This window comes from Myodes glareolus, chromosome 4, assembly GCF_982192425.1.
Source record: "Myodes glareolus chromosome 4, mMyoGla1.1, whole genome shotgun sequence".
Taxonomy (NCBI): Eukaryota; Metazoa; Chordata; class Mammalia; order Rodentia; family Cricetidae; genus Myodes; species Myodes glareolus.
This window is the reverse complement of record NC_142029.1, coordinates 65,137,612-65,157,751: the sequence shown is the minus strand read 5'-3', so window position 1 is coordinate 65,157,751 and position 20,140 is coordinate 65,137,612. Positions and strand designations below refer to the sequence as shown.

General features: G+C 48.9%; 1 protein-coding gene across 1 annotated transcript in view; it reads right to left on the bottom strand.

Moving 5' to 3' along the window:
• Poc1a (POC1 centriolar protein A) overlaps positions 1-20,140 on the bottom strand; it is a 69,959-nt gene that overhangs the window by 41,605 nt on the left and 8,214 nt on the right. The window contains exons 7-9 of the mRNA XM_048417109.3: positions 13,766-13,899; positions 3,245-3,313; positions 65-154 (exon numbers count right to left, since the gene is read on the bottom strand). Of these exons, the coding sequence (XP_048273066.1) occupies positions 65-154; positions 3,245-3,313; positions 13,766-13,899 (293 nt within the window). The remainder of the gene's footprint in view (positions 1-64; positions 155-3,244; positions 3,314-13,765; positions 13,900-20,140) is intronic.

The window sequence follows — 20,140 nt, the reverse complement described above, 5'->3', positions numbered from 1 at the left end:
AGTGTTATTTATTGTGACCATCCCAGAGCCACATGGCTCAAGCCCTGACTGCTAAGCCACTTACCAGATTCCCAGTAGAGCTGGCCAGGGGTGGAGGCCTCTGTACTTTCACATCTCCATAATCAACATCAAAGTTACTCTTCCAAACCATCACCTGCCAAGAGCAATAGGCACGAGAATGAGGGGAGAAAATGGGACCATAAATCAACCCCAAAGTTCTGAATCACAGTGGTCCCCATTTCACAGCTCAACTCAACTCTAGGACCTGTCCCACATCCCCAAGGCTTTGGGGACAGATCCGTGGCACCAGGATGGAAAATCATGATGTTGCCATATAGCACAATTAGGCCTGAACACCTGCTTGTCCCTCTACCTGAGTGTCCTAGACGTCTCAGTGTCAGAATCACTATTTAATCCATTTGTTCCCTTTCCTTGTTTATCATGTCTCCCTGAAAAGGAAGCTCCTGAGGGTGGTGGCCCTGCTCATGACACTGTGGGAAGTGGTAGACATAAACTCCAAGCTACACCCTGGGTCAATGTCCTGTCTCGACCTCACTGCAACAGTTGTCAACCTGTAGGTGAAACCTCTCTGGGGGTCTTTCACGGGAGTAGCATAGCAGATATCCTGCAAATCAGATATTTACATTATGATTCATGATAGTAGCAAAATTACAGTTATGAAGTAGCAATGAAAATTTTATGGTTGGGGCCACCACAACATAAGGAATTGTATTAAAGAGTAGCAGTGTTTGTTTGGAAGGCTGAGAACCACTGACTTACTGTGAGGCTTAGGTGAGGGGTTCAGCCTATGCCTAGGGCCCTCTTTGAAAAGATCCCAGGGCTGCTAGGAGGTTCACAGTACACAGTGTGTAACAGTTATTGGCACCAGGGAATGAATGCTAACACACTCATAATCCTAAGCCTAGTAAGTTTAACAATAAAAAAAAAAACCATATTCTTAGCCAGGTATGGTAACACAAATATTGGAGGCAAAGACAGGCAGTTCTCTATGAGTTCACGGCCAAGCTGGTCAATCAATACAGAGTGAGCCCTACAGAGTGAGACTCAGCCTTAAACCAAACAAACAAATAAACAAACACATAAATTAAGTGGCTTCAGTGGTTAAGAGCATTGACTGTTCTTCCAGAGGACCCAGGTTTGAGTCCCAGCACAATAGTACCAGGGGATCTGACGCCCTTTTCTGGCTTTCACAGGCACTGCATGAATATAGTGCACAGAGTACATACAGGCAAAACACCCGTACACTAAAAACAAAAAAGTTATCAGTGGTGGCACACGACTTTAATCCCGCACTTAGGAGGCAGAGACAGATGGATCTCTGAGTTTGAGGCCAGCCTGGTCTACAAGGCAAGTTCCAGTACAGCAGAGCTGTTACACAGAAAAATCCTGTCTCAAAAAAACTAAAAAAACTAAAGATACAAAAATAAATGTTAAAGAATTTCAAATAAATGAACAACCACACTCAGTAGCTTCCTGAGCTGAAGGCACTTCCACAAAAGCTTAGGAAGCAAGAGCACTCCCTACTGGTAGCTAGAAGCCACAGGAGGCTGGCTGGCTACTTCTAGGGTTACTTTCAAGATGGATGGCTTAGCCAACACAGGAGGAATCATGCAATATGACCAGTAGACAATGGAAGCCAATGAGGCCATACACAACACACACACACAAAACTAAACCAAAACAAAACAAAAAGCACCACTATATCTCCCAAGATAAAGGCCTGACATCTTCACTGGGACACAGCAGCTCCTATGAAGCTCGCCACTCCTTGAGCACCCAGAGGGATGGGCACATGGTGCCTCATTTATCAACTTACAAACAGAACGCTGGCATATGTATACCCCACGTACAAGGTCCTTGTATAGCTGTGGAGACCTAACGCTTCTAGGAGCGGAGTGCTAGCATGAATGCAGAGATAACTCCAACACCCCGGAAATACATGAGCAGATGTAAAAAGTCAGGGAGTTGATAGCCTCACTGTCTGATAGGCATGGCAGGTGGAAGCTTTCCCCCAGGTTGTCTTTTGTGATGTGTGACTCGGTTTTAGCATGGCTATTTAACATGTACATCTACTGCACAGTTAACATGTGCATCTGCCATACAGCTCCCGTTTTCCACACTCACTGGAGGCTCAAGGCTCTCCTTTACCTTCCTCTTTTTTGGCTGCTAGCTAGGACCTAGTGCTGGGGTGGGAAGATACAGGCTGGCTGTTGTCCAGGCTGTGGACAAATAACCTTTAGCTAGTCTCTGCTTTACTGGAAAGTCAGTACATTTCACTGCAGCTGGGACTCTCAGAAGGCCACAGGCCTGGCTGGGCTAAGAAGCAGAGCTGCGAGGCGAGGCCAGTACCCAGAGGATGAACATTCTCGATAGTCCACCAGATCAACTGTGCTCACAGCCACTGCTCGTTCCTCCAGAAAAAGAGGGCTGTGGACATACTCTGGGAGAGTGCGGACGGTGCATTCCTAGGGGCTCCACACCTTTCCTAGGACAGGCTTTGAGCTAAGCACCAAGGCCAGAGTACCCCCTACTCAACAGATAAGCCCTTGGCAGCTAGCAGTCTGGGCATGGGGGCACAGTGATGTCAGGATGAAGGCTCAGTGCCAAGGGTTATTAGGTGGGACAGGACTTCCTCTCTGCAGTCAAGGATACAGAAAACGCTGACCCTTTAAACATGTCATGAGCAGGGAAGCAAAAGGCAGCAGAGAATGAAGAAGAGGCTCCAGGGAAGAACCAAGGCTCCGCAGTCATGCGGGCTCAGTGTTTGTCCCTGTCTCCGCCACCTGCTGGGACTGTTTTCTCATTTATAAGAATAAAATAGGAAGACTTGCCCCACAGGACTCAGGAGAACTAAATGAGCTATGAAATCCTTGCCACACTGATGACATTACCAGATCTGCAGTAAGTACCCAGTAAATCTTCACTCTTTATGTAATCAGGACAAGGGGGGGGGGGGGACTGAAAATCTTCAACTTTTTCACCATGATAATTAGTTCAAACTCCTTCCAACCCATTCTAGTTTGAGACACTTCTACAGCTGCCCCTGAAGGAGACTTGCTTGGGGACAGCCTTGGACCTGAGCATCCCCCACAAGCTCCATCACCACTGTGATGTGATCTTCACCATGGCTGTAGTCACTGAAGGCCCGTCTCCACATGGCCTGCAGCCTCCTGCGCGGTTCTGAGCAGGATCAGCTCAGGTTCCTTAGGCCATTCTTTCTTACCTGCTCATCAGAGCCTCCAGAAGCAAAATACTCCCCCGTTCTTGAAAAGGCAACGGTGGTAGCAGGTCCCTAGCAGAACAAACAGAGTAAACAACAAAGGTCAGCTGGACATGATAACACACCAAAGATCACAGAGGTGGACACAGGGAAATCAGGAATTCCAGGTCAGCCTGGGTTACATAAGACCCCATCTTAATACACATCCTACAACCCCCTTCCAAAAAGATCATTCCAACTCTAAATGCACAGTTCCTGAATGACAGCAGCAGTGGGACAAAGGTCTGAGTACTCACTCAGCACCCAGTCCTCCTTAGCCTTTGTTCAGGAAGCTTGCATGTGGTCAGGTACAAGAATTGCTGCTGGATCTCTGCTTCCAGACACCTCAACAGACAAAGGCCAGGCTGTGGGATCAAGGGTGGACAGGACATTCACACTGGCAGTTTGGCCAGATAGGCATCATTTTCATGGCTGCCCTAATGAGAAGCAGAAGGTCAGAGAGCACAGCTTGAGCTCAGCACTCACCTCTCTGCCACAGGTCCAACAGTGCCTGCTGTAGCCTAGAGAAGTGGACGCCCCAAGAGAAGCCAATGGCTCAAATGAACAAGGCAAAGTCAGGGGCCTGAGCAACAGGAAGGAGGCTGAGGAAGGAATTACTGAAGGTGCCTGGGGAGTGAACCAAAAATGACACCAATGTCCCTGCAATGTGCGTGTCATTTTCTTTAAGTCTGGGCCTTGCAGGGCAATGTTCTCTGCTGGCTTCCTAGGTACAAAAGGTCAGAGCGACCATCTAAAGGGGAATTTCAAGTACATGTTATGCAGCACTCTCCAACAAGCACACCCTGGATGGGAGGGGACCATCATCTCCTAGCAGAGAAAGAACATTCCTCCCCATATGCCTGGAATCCATTCCAGAAAGATATGCCAAGCAAGGTCACAGCCACAGATACAAACTCCCTTCCAGCTGAGCATTTACCATGGCCAGTGCCTGGCATTCTGCAGGCAAAACCAGACTAAAGTTCTCTGAGATCTGTCACAAAGATCACCTCAGTTCTTCTGGACTACCAAAGTGTAACAAGAACTGCCCACAGCTGGGTGGTGGAGATGCATGCCTTTAATCCCAGGCAGAGGCAGGCAGACCTCTGTGAGTTCAAGGCCAACCTGGTCTACAAGAGTTAGTTCCAGGACAGGCTCCAAAGCTACAGAGAAATCCTGTCTTGAAAAACCAAAAACCAAGCCAAACCAAACGAAATCAAAACAAAAAACCAAACAAATAAAAAAGAGAAAGAAAGAAAGGTCCACAGGAGGGGCTTTCAGCAACAGAGCCTGGGTTAGAGACAAAGGAAACACAGGAAAATACCCTGCATTGGTGCTAGAAGGACCACGGCTTAGGCTGAAAAGAGGCCTCACAGCCACCAGCAGCTTTTCTCCCTGGCGGCAGGCAGTGAGCCATGCCTCCCAGGCTCAGGCACAGGAGACAGAAGGGGACACGTCTGCTCTTGCTTCCAGAATCCATTTCTAGTTCTTCCTCTCAAGGCGCTCATACTGGGGTGACAAGACAGAAAGAATTCCACGTGGCTAGCATTGGCTCGGAGCCCTGCACCTGTGTTAACCCATCTAATGCCCAGAGGACAGCGTGTGCCTTTACCATCCCAAGTTGGAGGGAAAAAAGCTCAAGAACACCCAATACAAAGCCTACGCCTGTCTGTCACCTCCCTTCTCCACACAAGTGGTTCCCAGCCCAGGAATTCTAACCTACCACTAACCAAGATAAAGTGGACAGACTATTCCTGCTACTCACATCCATGAACAGTGAGTGTCAAATACCAGGTGCGAGCCATAATGGACCATGTGACTCCATTTTGAGTGACACTGACTGTATTTGCAGCATGGGGAATGTCCCTTCCAGTGGAAAGTTAGCAAGGTGTTACAGGGCTGATGGAGGAAGGTGGTACACTTTCCTCCATCTACTTGATTCTTGACAATTGTGACATTGTGACAATTTCATACTTGGAACAGTTTTGTTATTATTATTGTTTCTTTGTTTGGTTTGATTTTTGGTTTTTCTTTTAAATTTGGTTTTGTTTTTGGGGTAGGTTGCAAGGCAGCCATACTTGGAACTTTTTAAAATAAATAAAAGCAATGCTGTAATCAAAAAAAAAAATAAGACAACAAAACATTTTTTATTTTGAGGAAAAATACAAAGAGGGAAGAAAGAAAAGGGAAGGAAACCAGTGCACGGAGTTTCAAAAGCAGACAGGCCCTTTGCCCACCCAGAGTTCATGGGAAGAGCTCCAAGAAGGGCCAGCAATGACAAGAGCAAACACACTTGTGGCTCACTCTCATTGCTTGTCATCACTCAACCACCAGATGCCAAGCTGGGAACAAGATGTCAGCAGCAAGAGCAGCAGGCTCCGAAAATGCACCCAGCTTACAGGGGGATTAGGGCCAGAGGGCAGGTGCTAATGTTCTGGGCTTCCCCAGGAGACCAAGTCTCTCAGAGGACTCAGATATAAGCAAGCAACCAGGAGGCTCCGTGAGGCCCACACGCTTCCCCAGTAGTGCCTGCCTGTTTGCTAAGAGGCAGCAAGGCTCCTGTAACCAGGAGCCTCTGCATTCCTAGAAAGAACAGTGCTCATCTGAGGCTTCTGCTGGTCTGCCCAGAGGCCGAGTGCAGCTTGTGCTCCCATCAGATTGTATCACCACGCCATTGTAGCTACCTCAGTTTATAAAGTATAAACCATGTTTGGCCCGATGACAAAATCACATGATGTGTTTCTCAGACTGTGACTATACAGAGCAGGTCTGCTTTCCTGGGCTGATTCTTGTGTTCTGGGGTTTGGCTCTCAGGGTCTGGACAAGCCAGCCTCTGCTGATCTTGCCCTTCACCAACATTCTAGTCTACTCTACTGCTCACTGCTCCTCAAAGGCTGAGCCAAAAACGGTCTCTTTCTCCTGTTGCTCCTGGAGCTCCAACCCTGAGCTGTCAATCCTCCTTCATTTTAAATTAACTCATTTAAGGCTACAAATCTGTCTCTGAAGTTTCTAGCCTGCACACTTTCGCTGTCATTCCCTTCCTAATGGTCAGTTCTGACTCAAGTTCTTCTTTAGGCCATCAGTTACTGGGAAGTGAATGAATCTAAGGTTTCCAAGCTAAGGGAACTTGGGGAGTTCCTTTCTCTCAGTGTCAGTGATCAAATACAGTATGTTCAAGCTTCATGGTCGCCTATTCCTTTCATTTGATCATTCCTGGTGCGCTGGAGGTCAGCTCCAGCAGGGATGTGGCTTAGTTCTTCCATCCTGAGGCTAGGCCTACCCTGGGGCCTCCACAGGGACTCCAGAGTGTGACTTGAGTATCATCTCTTGCTGGGCCTTCAGCAGCATAGATTCCAGCTGCCCTGCACCCCCAGCAGCAGAGAGGCCTACCTGCTGGGGACCCTGTCCCTTGTCTACTCCTGACCACATCCATGCAGATGTTTCAGAAGCTCAGCTAGGGCCCCCTCCCCTCACCTAAAGGTTTTTTTTATAAGGTGATTTCTTTTTCTTCTTCTTTCTTCTTTTTTCTCCTTCCTCCTTCCTTCTCCCTTCTCCTTCACTTTCTCCTTCTCCTTCTTCTCCTCTTCCTCCCTCTTATTATTCTTTTTTTTTTTTTTTTTGAGACGGGGTTTTTCTGTGTAGTCCTGGCTGTCCTAGAACTCATTCTGTAGACCAGGCTGGTTTTGAACTCACAGAGATCCACCTGCTTCTGGGATTAAAGGCGTGTGCCACCACTGCCCTGCAAAGTGATCCTTCTTAATATGTAATGAACACTCCTGACCCTATCATATTTGGCTGAACTCACACCCAGGCACTTCACCACACCTCTTCTCCCTTGTCAATTTCCAGACTCATGAGAGCTATGCTGCCGATTCTTTTCTCTATATTATTTATTTAGCATGCTCACACATGTACCATAGCACACATGTGGAAGTAAGAGAGCAACTTTCAGGAGTCAGTTCTCTCCTTCTACTAAATAGGTTCTGGGTATAAAACTTGGATCATCAGGAGGCTGGAGAGATGGTTTGATGGTTAAGAGCATCGACTGTTGCTGTGGAATAACCTTTTTGTACAATGTAAAAATGTGTTGCTCTGGTTGGTTTAATAAAACGCTAAATGGTCTATAGCTAGGTAGAATTTCTAGGCACGAAGAACGCTGGGAAGAGGGGCAGAGATGCCAGGAGATGCAGAGCAAGTAGGATGGGTAACTACAGAGCTGAGGTAATAGAGCTATGAGGTAGAAAATAAATGAAAAGAAATGGATTAATTTAAGTTATCAGAGCTAGTTAGAAACAAGCCTAAGCTATCAGTTGAGTTTTCATAATTAATAAGTCTCAGAATAAGTCTCTGTGTCATTATTGGGAAGCCAACTATCCTGACAAAAAAGTCCAACCACAGACTGCTCTTCCAGTGGACCAGGGTTCAATTTCTAGCACCCATATGGCAGCTAACAACAGTCTGTAACTCCAAGATCTGACACCCTCACGTTGACATATATGCAGGCAAAACACCAATGCATATTAAAAAAAATAAAAACTCAGGTCGTCAGGTTTGGCAGCAAGGGCCTTTACCCACAAGCCATCTGGCCAGCTCCTTGTCCATTTCCTTTAAATACCAAGCATCAGGCAAAAAGAAGTCCATAGTGACTTCACGTTAGATTGCACGCTCTGATACCCTAAGCAGCCTGTTCAGATCTCTGGACTCTCCTCACACTTGACAGACTCTGTGGCACCTGAATTCTGACCATGGTGCCCTAAGAGCTATGCTGGCCGAAGTCCAGTCTGGCACCCTAACACACCACGTACCAGTGAACAAACAGGGCTGTCATACCACACACTCCCCAGGTATGTGAAAGGCAGAGTGGCCATCATATATATGATGACCAAGGGGGCCAAGAGACTTCTGGTGTGGGTGCTCCGACCTCTGATCCTGTACAGAAACTCAGTCCAGCACATCAGGTGTTTGTATATCCAAGTGGTGAGCCATAGGGTCATTACAACTCTGTGTAGAAGGTGTTGCCCATGGAAAGCAAAGCTCTCTCTCCACCCTGACCCAGGACACTTGCTCTTAGTTCTTAACTCTGGATTGCTAGAGGGTGACAGAGAGCCAGGCTGACTTTGAGTTTCTTACAATGGCACACATGAGTTACTACTCCATCCTCATGGCCCCTTACACTTCCCAGAGGAGTCTAATCAATACCAGGTAAGACCCTATCGATTATCAAATTATTCCTTCAGAACAAAGCAACCGGATAAGGGCTAAGTCCTCTCAAGACACAGGGCGAAGAGACATTCCAGAAGTTTCTTCTACTGTTGCAGCCCCAGGAGAAACCTAAGCACCTAAGATTCCTCTCCTTTACTTCCCCAACCCCAGCTAGGGCCTGGCATAGCTCAAGTGCTCAGGATACATTTGTGGGTCCCTCAGAAGCCTGAGCTCCTGCCATGAGTACAGTCAGCAGCCTCTGCCCATGTCTAGGCCCATGGCAAGTGTTCCCACCCACATTAGGGTAGCTGTCTGTGCTCGCCGGATGATGTGCAGCTCAGTCACTCCACAGCGACACTCTGCAGTAACACGCATACCAACTGCACAGCCACTAATAGCAGATTTAACTCTGCCCACGGCCCACCCACCATTCTCTCCCAAATAGCTCTAGAGGATTTAAACCAAATGAGCATGGCTCAAGACTATGTTTCAGAAAATACAGAAAAATAAATCTGTATTTCTAGCACCTTGCCCCCACACTTGCCACACAGATCTGTGAGGGCCCTGTTCAGGGCATGAGGCTTCAGATGACAGCTGCAGTCGGTGGGAAAGCCCTTCCCTCTCCTGCCGGTGTTCCCTGACGTAAAATGAGGGGGCGCACTGCAGCTCCTGTACAGCTCTCACTTTCCCAAATCTGCACTGCATGGGGAGACAAGCTGGGACTCGTTCTTTCCTGCTTAACTGCCACCATAGTGGAAGGATACCCCTCCAACCCCGCCCAAGCCTCAGACTCAGGGCAGGCCCCTCTATGGAGCTGACTTGATCCAGTGGCCAGAGTAGCAGCATTCACTCAGGGCTGCATCTAGAGGCTTGATGACTGTTCATTGCCTCCCACCATTGCTGAGAGGCTCCAAGCTAAGGCAGTGTTAAAGGGCTAAGACCCATGCAAGTCCAAGCCAGCAAAGAACTTTCCCAGCTCTCTGGTCTGTCAGGTCACTCAGCAACGTTCCACAGAACCTCAGAAGAGCCAGCCTCACACGCTCCAGGTGCCAAGCAACAGCATCTGTTAGAGCTCTGAGTTCCAAAGCCAGGTCCATGTGAGAGCATCAGAAATCTTTATGCCTACAATAAACTTGCTAATTTCTAGCCCTCCAATGGTCTGAATGTTTTTGTTCATTCTAAAAATTCATGTTAAAGTTTAGTTCCCAAAGCAACAGTGTTTCAAAGTGTGGTCTTTAGAGGAAGCTGAGTCATCCAGCTCTGCCTTATAAATGGAATTAGGTGCTCTTTGGAAGGGGGTGGAAATAGAGAATTTGGCTTTTTTGCCCATCTGTTATCTGCCAAGTGAGACAGACCACGTAACGCAGGATTCCTCCCCTGAAGGATGTGGCATCAAGGCGCTGCCTTGAAAGCAGAGAACAGTAACAACCCTCACCAGAGGCTAGCACCTTGACTTTAGACCACCCTGTCTCCAGCACATGAGAAAACAACTTCTCATCTTCATAAATTTTCCAACTTGGGACATTTTTTAAATTATAGCTGTTGTTTTGAGGCAACAGCTCACTAGTAGCCCAGTTGGCCTGAATTTGTAAACCTTCTGCCTTAGCCTCCTAAATGCTGAGATTGCTACTGTGGACTACCATGCCTGGATTTGGGGCATTTTGTTATAGCAAGCAAAAAGTGGACCTAAACAGCCCCACTTATCCCTCAGAGTGAGAGTCCTTCACTACACAGTGAAAGCCCCTCAACCATAGAGTAAGTCCTTAGCTCAACAGAAGAAGTCCCTTACCCCAAAACAAGACTCACACAGAACAAGCCCCAGGTCACACAGAGCAAATTCCTAACACAAGAGTATGCCCCTTGACCCAGTCTTTAGCTCAACAAAGTAATTCACTCACCCAAAAGCAAGTTCTTCACCCCACAGCGTGAGCCCCTCACCCCACAGTGAGACCCTAAGCCTCAAAATGGGGGTCTTTCACCATATATTGAACCCCTTGTGGGTTCATATATATTTCATATGTATTCAACAGGGGAGGTAGCATATACAGAAAGCCCTTTAAGTGGGCCATTGAGAAGTCTGCCCATCACACACCAGAGAATGACAAAACTGCTACATGGTTAGACTCCTTGGTTGATATTGGCCTACAAGCCCACATAGCTCCAATCAAAGAAACCCAAGGCTAACTGGGTGATCTTGACTCATCCTGGTACTTGACAAGTTACTTCATCTAGTGCCCTTGCACCTAAAGAGACAATGGAAAGATACACTGAGGCAGCTGTGACCTCAACCGAGATAAGAACACTACCCAAAGCACCGTGGTCCTGACCCTTCCTCCTCCTATGTGGAGAGAACTCCCCTACAGTCTCCGCACAGCTCTCCAGCACACACAGCCTCTCTCCTCCTGTCAGGATCTGCTTCCTGATGTGACCTTGAGGCTGTCCTCCCCAGCATTCCACCCTTAGCCTGTGATCATCCTCTTCCTACACGTGTGGAAAAGGAAGCACAAGTAAGTTGCTGTCCTTCTTGCCAAATGGACTTCCTTGTGACAACTTTCTAGGGATTGTGCCTGGGGACTGCCACTAGTTGGACCTCCTGGGTTTAAGTTGGTTCCATGGGGATCTCCCTCCTAATAGACCAGATCAGGGTCACACAGCAATAAAGCTGGGATACAGCAGCCATGAGACCTGCTGGCATCTTATCCAGACCAGTGATGCCGAACCAAGAGTGAAACCACAACTCAAATGTCAAAGACACATGTGACAGGCAAGAGAGTGTAGCAAAAAGTACGGATGTGAGCACTTGTCTCAGTTCTGCTGTCCTGAGAAGTACATAAGACCCTCAGTGTCACCTGTTCTCTAAGTGTTTTCAAATCTGCAGTCGGGACCACTCACAAGCCCTAGAACTGCTAAGTCACACACAGTGGGCGGGGCTGCCAACAGCTGGGCTCCATCCCCCATCATGTCATCACCTCCTGGAACAGAGTGTAAAGCTCAAGTCACCAGAGCCCACCTGCACTTCCGGAAGATCAGACTCCATTCTTGGTCACAGCTCTCCAAAAGCACAAGTTCAGTCCAGCTGGTGGGCTTTATGTCTGAATCAGCTACCCAGATAATCAAGGCTGTTTCATCTGCAACATCCTCCCCTTTGGGAAGCTGACACCGAACTTCCTCCAAACAGGGCAGAGCTGAACTGGACTGGGGTAAAAAAAAGGCTCTTTTTCAGGCAGCCTTGACCCCCACATGCACTCCCTTTCTTCAGCTGTGATGTTCAACTTTTCAAACCAGAAGCACTCTATATCTTTAATAAGCACCCAAAAGAAAGCATGCTGCACAGGGTGAGGAAACTGGCTGTGGAGAACAGCACTGAGCAGCCAGCACCAGCTGTGAGAGTACAGGGGCCTCACTAACGGCCCTGAAGAGAAAGGAGGTAAACAAAGAACAAGTGTCTCTAGAAAGAGCAAGGATTATGGGAAACATGAGCATGGAGTACAGTCTGGGCAAATCTGGCTTCCTGATCAGCCTGCAGAACTCTGAAGAAGCCAAGCCTAGGGATGCCCTGAGCCTGCGGTACCCCAAAAGAAAGCTATACATAAGAGACCTCAACAAGAGAAACTTATAAAATCTGTGGCAAATAGCCCCGTTTCTGTACTGAACAGGAGTCTAGAGGATGAACAGAGGAAAATATCCAGCCTTAGATTCCGACTCTCACCTTCATCTGAGCTGTGAGAGACGGCCAGGGAGTGAGCAGGGCCTGCCCACTCCCAGCCAAGCCTCCGAGTACTTTATAGGACTCACCTGTCCTTCCTAGTCTCTAACACCTCTGCCTTAACAGAGTCCTCCACAACCCAGGCTGTGAGCACCAAAGAGTAGGACCACAACCTTCATTTTGTGTCCTTCCTGTCTGACCCACTAAGCAGGGAGCAGATGACAGACAGATGCAGGGAAAACAATGTCAACAGGTTTGCCTTTATGTGTTGGATAATTCACCAGAACATTTACCACCCATACCGAAGTGTTCTTGGACTGGGAGAGGTACCCTCTTCAAAGGACGCTCACAAAGAGAGGGAACGTCTGATTTGGCATGCACCTGCTTACGTATTGTTTCTGAGAAGTGCTTTTGTTTTGCCCATGGGGAGCAGAAGAGGTAGCTTTCATGGGCCCTCCTGGTTAGTGGACCCAAACTGGTTACACATGATCTAACTGCTGCAACGTAAGTAATTGGCTTGCAGTCACTACACCCTAGGACACATTGCACCTGTCTGTGGTGGTCCAGGGAAGACAATGGCTCACCAGTAGACGAGAGACAGCAGAGGGCTTTCAGGTCCCGAGAAAGAAGAAAAGGCTATATCCCCACCTCTGAGCCATGGCCACAAGGCCTGCAAGTGCCCCAACAGAAGATAACAGGATTCAAACATAGCTCGAGGCTATGATACTCCAGCCTGCTGGAGGGTACGCAAGCTCTCCCAAGGTCCCCTTTAGCTCTTGAGGACCTGATCTACTCCTTGTCCTGCCTTCCTCCAGCTCCCAGGTGGAGAAAAGACACACTTAAAATCTCTGCTCTCCACACTCTGGACATCCCACTTGCACATGGTGACTTTGTTCCAACAGAAGACACTTAGGCAACTGATCTGTTTGGCAGGGAACAGCTACATCACAACTTCCTGGTGGGGTATACATGACAGGCCTAGCTCCATGCTAGCTGCTGGTGAGAACTGCAGGCAGCCCAACTCCTGTAGATGACCCGCAGGAGGCATATACCTAGCTACACCTGCCAGAGAATTCAGAGGGCCAATGCTCTTTGAAGCCACTAAGACAGAAAGCTTCTGCTCCTTTGACTCAGTGCCAGAAACACTAAACAAACACGCAGATTCCCTCTCTTGCCCCAACCTCTAAAGCTTCTTTGTCTTTGAGGTCATGGAAATCAATGCACCCCAGAACTCCAACGGTGACTAGGGTTCTAAGACGCTACTCAACCACCAAACCAAGGAGCCTAGGCTGTTTAGGGGACTGGTTCCATTCAGCCCACACCTTTCCAATCTTAGTTCCTTACTCCCTTCTCAGGCACACCAAATTCAACCCCAGAAATCAAGCGAGGTCACAAAAAAGGCCTCTAACAGCTCCTGCAGATGCCAGGCCCGTCTGCATCTCTCTGTGTTGTCTAGGCTGAGATGGAGCCACAGTGGGCTCCAGGGGAAATCCCTCAGAAGAACCCCCCTTAAGTGAAACCCAGTCCTGCACCTGCATCAAAGCTGTGCTTCTGCTCCACGCCATGCCAGTACCTCTTACCTGGTGCCCATGGAGTGTGTAGAGCAGCCGGCCCTCCATCACGTCCAGGATCTTGAGGGTTGAGTCACTGGAGGCTGTGATGAGGTAGCTTCCCGAGGGGTGGAAGGAGAGGGCATTCACGGCTGCACTGTGTACTGGAGAAAGAACAGCTATCAGGCACTGGCTGGGAGGTCCCCAGAAAACAGCTGAAGCCTGGGACAGGTGATGAGAGTCAACAGTGCCTCAGCATTGGCCTCAGGGGGCCAGGCTAGGATGGCCATTGTTTACTGAGGTAGGGAACTCCACGTGGATTTCCCAGGAAAATAGCCCAATTTATGGATGGGGACCAAGGGCAGGCAAAGGGAGACAATGAAGAAACAGACAGAACACACAAAAGGATAGATGATCCTCCACCTTTCCTATAACTCAGCAGTGAAATGGAAGAGAACAGGTAATTATAGTGCTAAATCTGCTTTACATTCTGTTACTGCAGGGAAACCCTCGAAATACAATACAATGTGCTATCTACAGGACAGACCTTATGTGGGCACAGCAAGCAGAGGATGCAGAGACTGTCAGGAGCCAGTGGGGCTCAGGCTCCCGTCCTGATTTTCCCAGTAGCCTGCCTTGTGACCCTGAACAATCACCCTGACTGACCTGGCAGTTTCTTCATCTGCACCATGGCACTCTTGAGGCTGCTATGAAAATGCCACCAGTTAATCTCTAACTGAACCCTCAGCCCCCAGTGCCAGCACGGGTATTCCTCTCCTCTGGGCCCTGGGCCCTTCTACCCTACCCATTTAGCAGCTCAATCCCATCATGACTCCTTTCCCCACCACCCCTACCCAAGCCTACCACCTATTCTGGTGTCCCTCATTCTCCAAGAATCAGTCACCCCAACTTCGGTGGCTTGCCATCTGTGAAACCTTTCACCTCTTGTTCCCAATGGGCCTAGAAGTTTCTTGCCCTGTCCCTGATCTTCAAGCTCTCCACTTAAAATCATCTCCCCTGGGAAGCTTTCTGGGAGCCCCCTTTATTTGTTCTTCCAAAACACCACAAGGCTCACACAAGTTTACTCTCTCGTTATGTGCTGCATTCAGATTCACATCTGCTGTCTCCTGACACCACCTTCATCAGACAGAGACTAAGCAGAGGCCTCACTACTGGCTCAGTGTCTGGCACCAAGAGGGACACAGAAAATGGAGAGGAAGCCGCTACTTAGGATGGTTGTTCAGAAAGAAGCCCCTAAGGCTACACAGTCCTTCCCTGAGGCTGAAAGCATGTTGTGTAAGGAGCTCATAGCGATGGACAGAGCCATGTGGTTCCCATGGGGAAGGAGCAACATCATAGCCAACACATGGACCTGCTATTCACTACCACAAATCTGCTGAAGAAACCAGTGGAGCTGAGATAACCACGACCCTGATGGGTTGGCACTGCCACAAATAAAGAGGCAAGTTGAAAAGCCAGGCTCTCACCTGGGCTCCAAGAGGATGCAGGAACCTCTGCAAGGCCCTCAGCAGAGCCCATGAAGATTACAGGAAGCATCTTAGATGCTAACCACACTGGTGTAGTGATGTGTTGGGGAGTGTGGAGACATGTTCCCAAGCACACTTAGGGGAGACAGCCAAGGCTTTATATAACCTGGTATTTATATCTGAACAACACGTTCCACTGACACAAGCCTGGAGAAGATCTGAAGGTTTCTGTAGCCCACTCCTGATGACAGAACAGAGACCCTTCAGCCTGCCCTGGAAGGAAAACCACCCAAGCTCCACCTAAGACAAAGAAGCAGAAGCACAACCAATGGCAGAAAAGTGGGACATGGTGAGGCATGCTCAGGGAGTCCTGAGCTTCCTCTGAACCCCAGTCTGTGTGGACACAACTATGACCTCCCCTCTGGTCAGGCCTACCAGAGAGAGAAAACTGGGCTAAGAAGAAGAGAAACCCCACCCCATTCCAAATGCCAGGGTACACAATATCTACAGTCACTACCCCCCAAAAGGGCTGAGCCTGACATGTCAGGCTCTGGGGGACATCCCAGACTCATCCCTACCCTCACTATTCCCCCTTGCTCTCCTGCCTCGTCTGCTGGCCACAGTCTCCCCCACTTTGCTTCTAGTCAAGCCCGACCTTACGAACTATCCCTGCCCCACAAAGGGGTGAGTCTCCTCTCACAATGCCTTGAGCAGTGACCATCCAAGAACAATCTACTTTTCTTGAAATCCTGCGCAGTGACAGCTATCAGGGACAACAGACTATCACTGAGAGCTGTAAGCTTCTGGCTTTGATCTAGAGAGGGAACTGTAATTCAGTGTCAGAGATGCACAGCAGCAAGCTTCTACAGGCCACCAGGAGCCAATGGGGTCCTACAGTCCCATCCCTAAACACCAGGAAATGGCTTTAGATTGTGGGCAGCAGATAACCTGAAGAGAGACTTATATTTACACAGCCCTTCTGCCTATACTGTTTTGTGTACAGGAAGAAGAATTTGGCAAACCTGGGCCTAATGGGAATACAGAGAGGCCAAGGGGTCCAGAGAATGCCTGCAGGCTGGGTAGGATAAAACTTTCTAAAGTAGACAGTGCCAGGGTTGAGTTCCATTTCCACATCCTTGGAAGTGCTGCTCACTTCCAAGTGTCCAGCATGGCTCCTCATGATGATAACTAGTATTTCCAGTGACTCACTGGTCTCTGGGTTTCTAAGAAACTTTGACTATACCTGCAAGGACACCTCTTTGGAAAGTTCACATAAATGGCCACTTTAGGATGGTAGGAAACAGCGAGGTAGGTTAGTCAGCACTGCTCCTGATCAATACATTCAATCTCAAAACACCAAGTAGGGCCAGAGCAATAATAAGGTGCTTGGAGACCTAGCTCAGCAGTTAAGAATGTACTGCTCTTGTAGAGGAACTGAGTTTGGTTCCCAGCGCCCATATCAGGCAGCTTACAACAACCTGCAACTCCAATTCCAGGGGATCCAACTTCCTATTCTGGCCCCTGCAGGCACCACACACACACACACACACACACACACACACGCTTTTTTAAAATCAATCAATCAATCAAACAAACAAACAAGCAACAAAAGAAAGCAAAAAAGCCTTCACGACCAGATTGAGGGATAAGGCTTGGTGACAGCAAGCTTGACGTCCTAGGTTCACTCCCTAGTACAACTTTAAAAACAAAGAACAAGGGGCAGAAGGGATGGCTCAGCAGTTAAAAGGACTAGCTGCTCTTCTGAAGGACCCTGGTTTGAGTCCTAGCACCCTCATGGCTGCTCACAACAATTTGTAACTCCAGTCCTAGGGGCCCAGGGCTCTGTTCTGGCCTCTTCGGGCAAAACGCATACTTGGCACACAGACATACACATAGGCAAACCACCCATACCATACATATGAAAATAAAGAAAGTTTACACAAACACCTCTTGAGTAGGGTAGGGGTGCAGAGATGTTCTTAGGAATCAGTGACCAGAGAACTCAAGACTAAGAATTTCAACTCAAGCTCCTGGAAATGACAAAGACAAGCCTGCTTAAAGCCATCTAAGAAAACCATCCTTGGCCAGCTGGTGATGCACGCCTTTAAATCCAGCACTCAGGAGGCAGAGGCAGGCAGATCTCTGTAAGTTTGAGGTCAACCTGGTCTACAGAGTCAGTTCTAGGACCACCGAGTCTACACAGAGAAACCCTGTCTTAAAAAACAAACAGAGAGAGAGAGAGAGAGAGAGAGAGAGAGAGAGAGAAAAGAAACCTCTCTCTCTTAGGAACCCTATGAATAAAACACTAGTGGGAATGATGGGCAGACTCCCAGGTCCTTTCAACTGAAGAGCTAGATTTGCCTTCCAGCTGCGTGACTGTAGGCAAGCTGTACACTCTCTGTGGGTGAAGGGGGAGTGCTCATGTCTTGCTAGTCACCCAGGCCTGTGCCTGGATCATGGACCTGCACATGCCTGTAAACCACAAAGCACATTCTGGGTTCTGGGATGGCGGGGGCTGCTGCTCAGATGTTTGAACAGTCTTAACGTGGGCTCTGAGCATATGGCACTTAACCCACCTCCATGGGAACTGGCACTCCCAGGGCTCCACCAACCCATACTGAATTGGGAAATCAGAACTGCTCCTTGCAGTGATAGGCCAGAGCCAAGAAACTCCTTGCCTGGGAGGACAGTCAGTCAGCCTTAGATAAACGGCGATGGTTATATGCTGTAACTGAAAGCCGAAGTGAGCTTTACTCCAACAACCCAGCCAAGCACAGGAAGCACGGCCATGGGCGGCTGGATGCACATTGCAGGAGCACCAACCACTCTCTCTTACAAGAGCCCATCATCCTCTCAAATGAGAAAGCTACTTAGAAGTGTCTGGCAACCACCCAGCGTCACCGGGGAAGACATTTGGAAATCACTGTCCTTGAAATATCTCACCTGGCTTTCTTAGGATCTGGAACAGAAGAGAGATCAGAGTTTTGCCACCACAGTGCTAAGAGGCCTTTTTGAGCAATCAGCCTCCACACAGATATATGGGCACACTTAAGATGTGTGAGCCTCCCAAGCACTGTTTTAGACACAGGGCTCTCTGGGAAGGCCCTAGACTTGAGCAGATCTCTCCGGAGCCTGGTGTCAGAAGGTAGAATGAGAGCTGTTTCTCCCGCCCCTACCCAGTTGACCCCCCAAGGCTAAGGGGTGAGTTTGCCTCATGTGAACACCCACCAGGTGCTACAGTCTTCTGTAGGAAGCACAAGAGAAGATGGCTGTGTTTATAGGCTGCACAGAGTCCACAAGGCTCCAACACACACCAGGACAGCTGAGAAATATGCCCCTGCAGCCTTGTTGAGGAGTTCCATCCCAAGAGGCCAGGACAGCAGCAAATGCCCACTGAAAGCTTTCCGGGGAACCTGTGGGTAGCAAGCACTCTAGTCCACTTGGAACCCGGCCTTGATGCTCACCCAGGTCCACACACCTCATAGCTCTGCTAGCACTGAGCTGTCCTTCTGCCCATAAGCAAGCCCACTCCCCCACTTCCTCTGTATTGTTCCACCTCCTGAGAGTTTATTCTCCTTCTGGCTCTGCCTTCCCCCAGCTATGTCATGGTCTGGTTGCTTTGGAGACGTTTTCTCTTCAGTGGTCCTCCAATCATAAGTGGCACTGGCCCTTCTCATGTCCTAGATCCCAGGGCCCAGCTGGCCCCTCCACCACCGCAGCATCAGCTCCTGTCTCTACTCACTGCACATAAGCGGTCTCCTTGGCCTGATCCCTCTGTACTGGGCATGGACATCCATGCACCAGTGGCCAGGGTCTGTCAATCACACCCCCTAGAATCTCACTCTATATTTGTCCTCTCAAATGACCTCATCTATTTGCTCCTTAACTGTCATGCCCCAGAGTTGCCAGTCACTAGTATTTGGAACCTCAGATTTAAAGGTGGCATTCAAGATTCTTCCAATGAGTACATGCTGCAATAACTCATGAACACCAGGTCTAGGCTCCTGATCCATCGGGAGAGTGGGACTCTTCCAGAGACAGCTAGAAATGCTCTCCTCCCAGTGTAGGGAGCTGTGTGGCAGGCACCACACTAAGCATGAACCACAATACCTCTATGTACTCTCATCAGCTTCCCACCTCGTGCCAGAGGTCCTATTATCTATCACCCCCTTCACAGGACATGGCCTGCACCCCTGGTCACTGCATGCCATTGTCATTTTCCTGTCTCACCTCCACCTTCACCTAGGCCTGGCCAGAACAGTAAACAGTGTAGGAAACAGCTCAGGTGGAAGACTGAGCCCACCGCTGCTCTGCTCTAGAAGCCTCTGAAAGAACATCCAGAGCTGATGCCTAGGCGCTCTGAGTAGGAGACCTAGTTCTCGCGGCTAAGGCCTGCCACCTAGTGGTGGCGCAGTGTACTGCATGTCTAGACAGACCACAGGGAGCAGCAGCAGCAGCTGTCACTGCTGCCATGTTGTCACAGCCACTTTTCAATCTTTTTGTTTTGTTTTGTTTTTTCCTGTGTAGCAGCCCTGGCTGTCCTGGAACCTGCTTTGTAGACAAACTCAGAGATCCTCCTGCCCCTGCCCCCACAAGTACTGGAATTTAAGGTATGGACCATCACCGCCCAGCACACTTTCCATTTTTAACATAAACTCAAGCCCTGCCTGTCTCACCACCTGCAAGATGAACCCTATCATTGTCCCAGGAGCCCCAAGAGTCAACTGATGCGCCCAGTGTCACACAGCTGGGAATGATGAAGCTCGCTACAGAATCCACACTTTTCCCCTTTCCAGGTCTGCTCACCTCACTGACCCAAGAAAGTGCTTATGGGGATATTGGGTAGAGAGTGCTAAAGACTGAGCTCCAAACCAGTATCAACTCCCCGCTGCTCTGCCATCCAAAGGTGACAATAAGG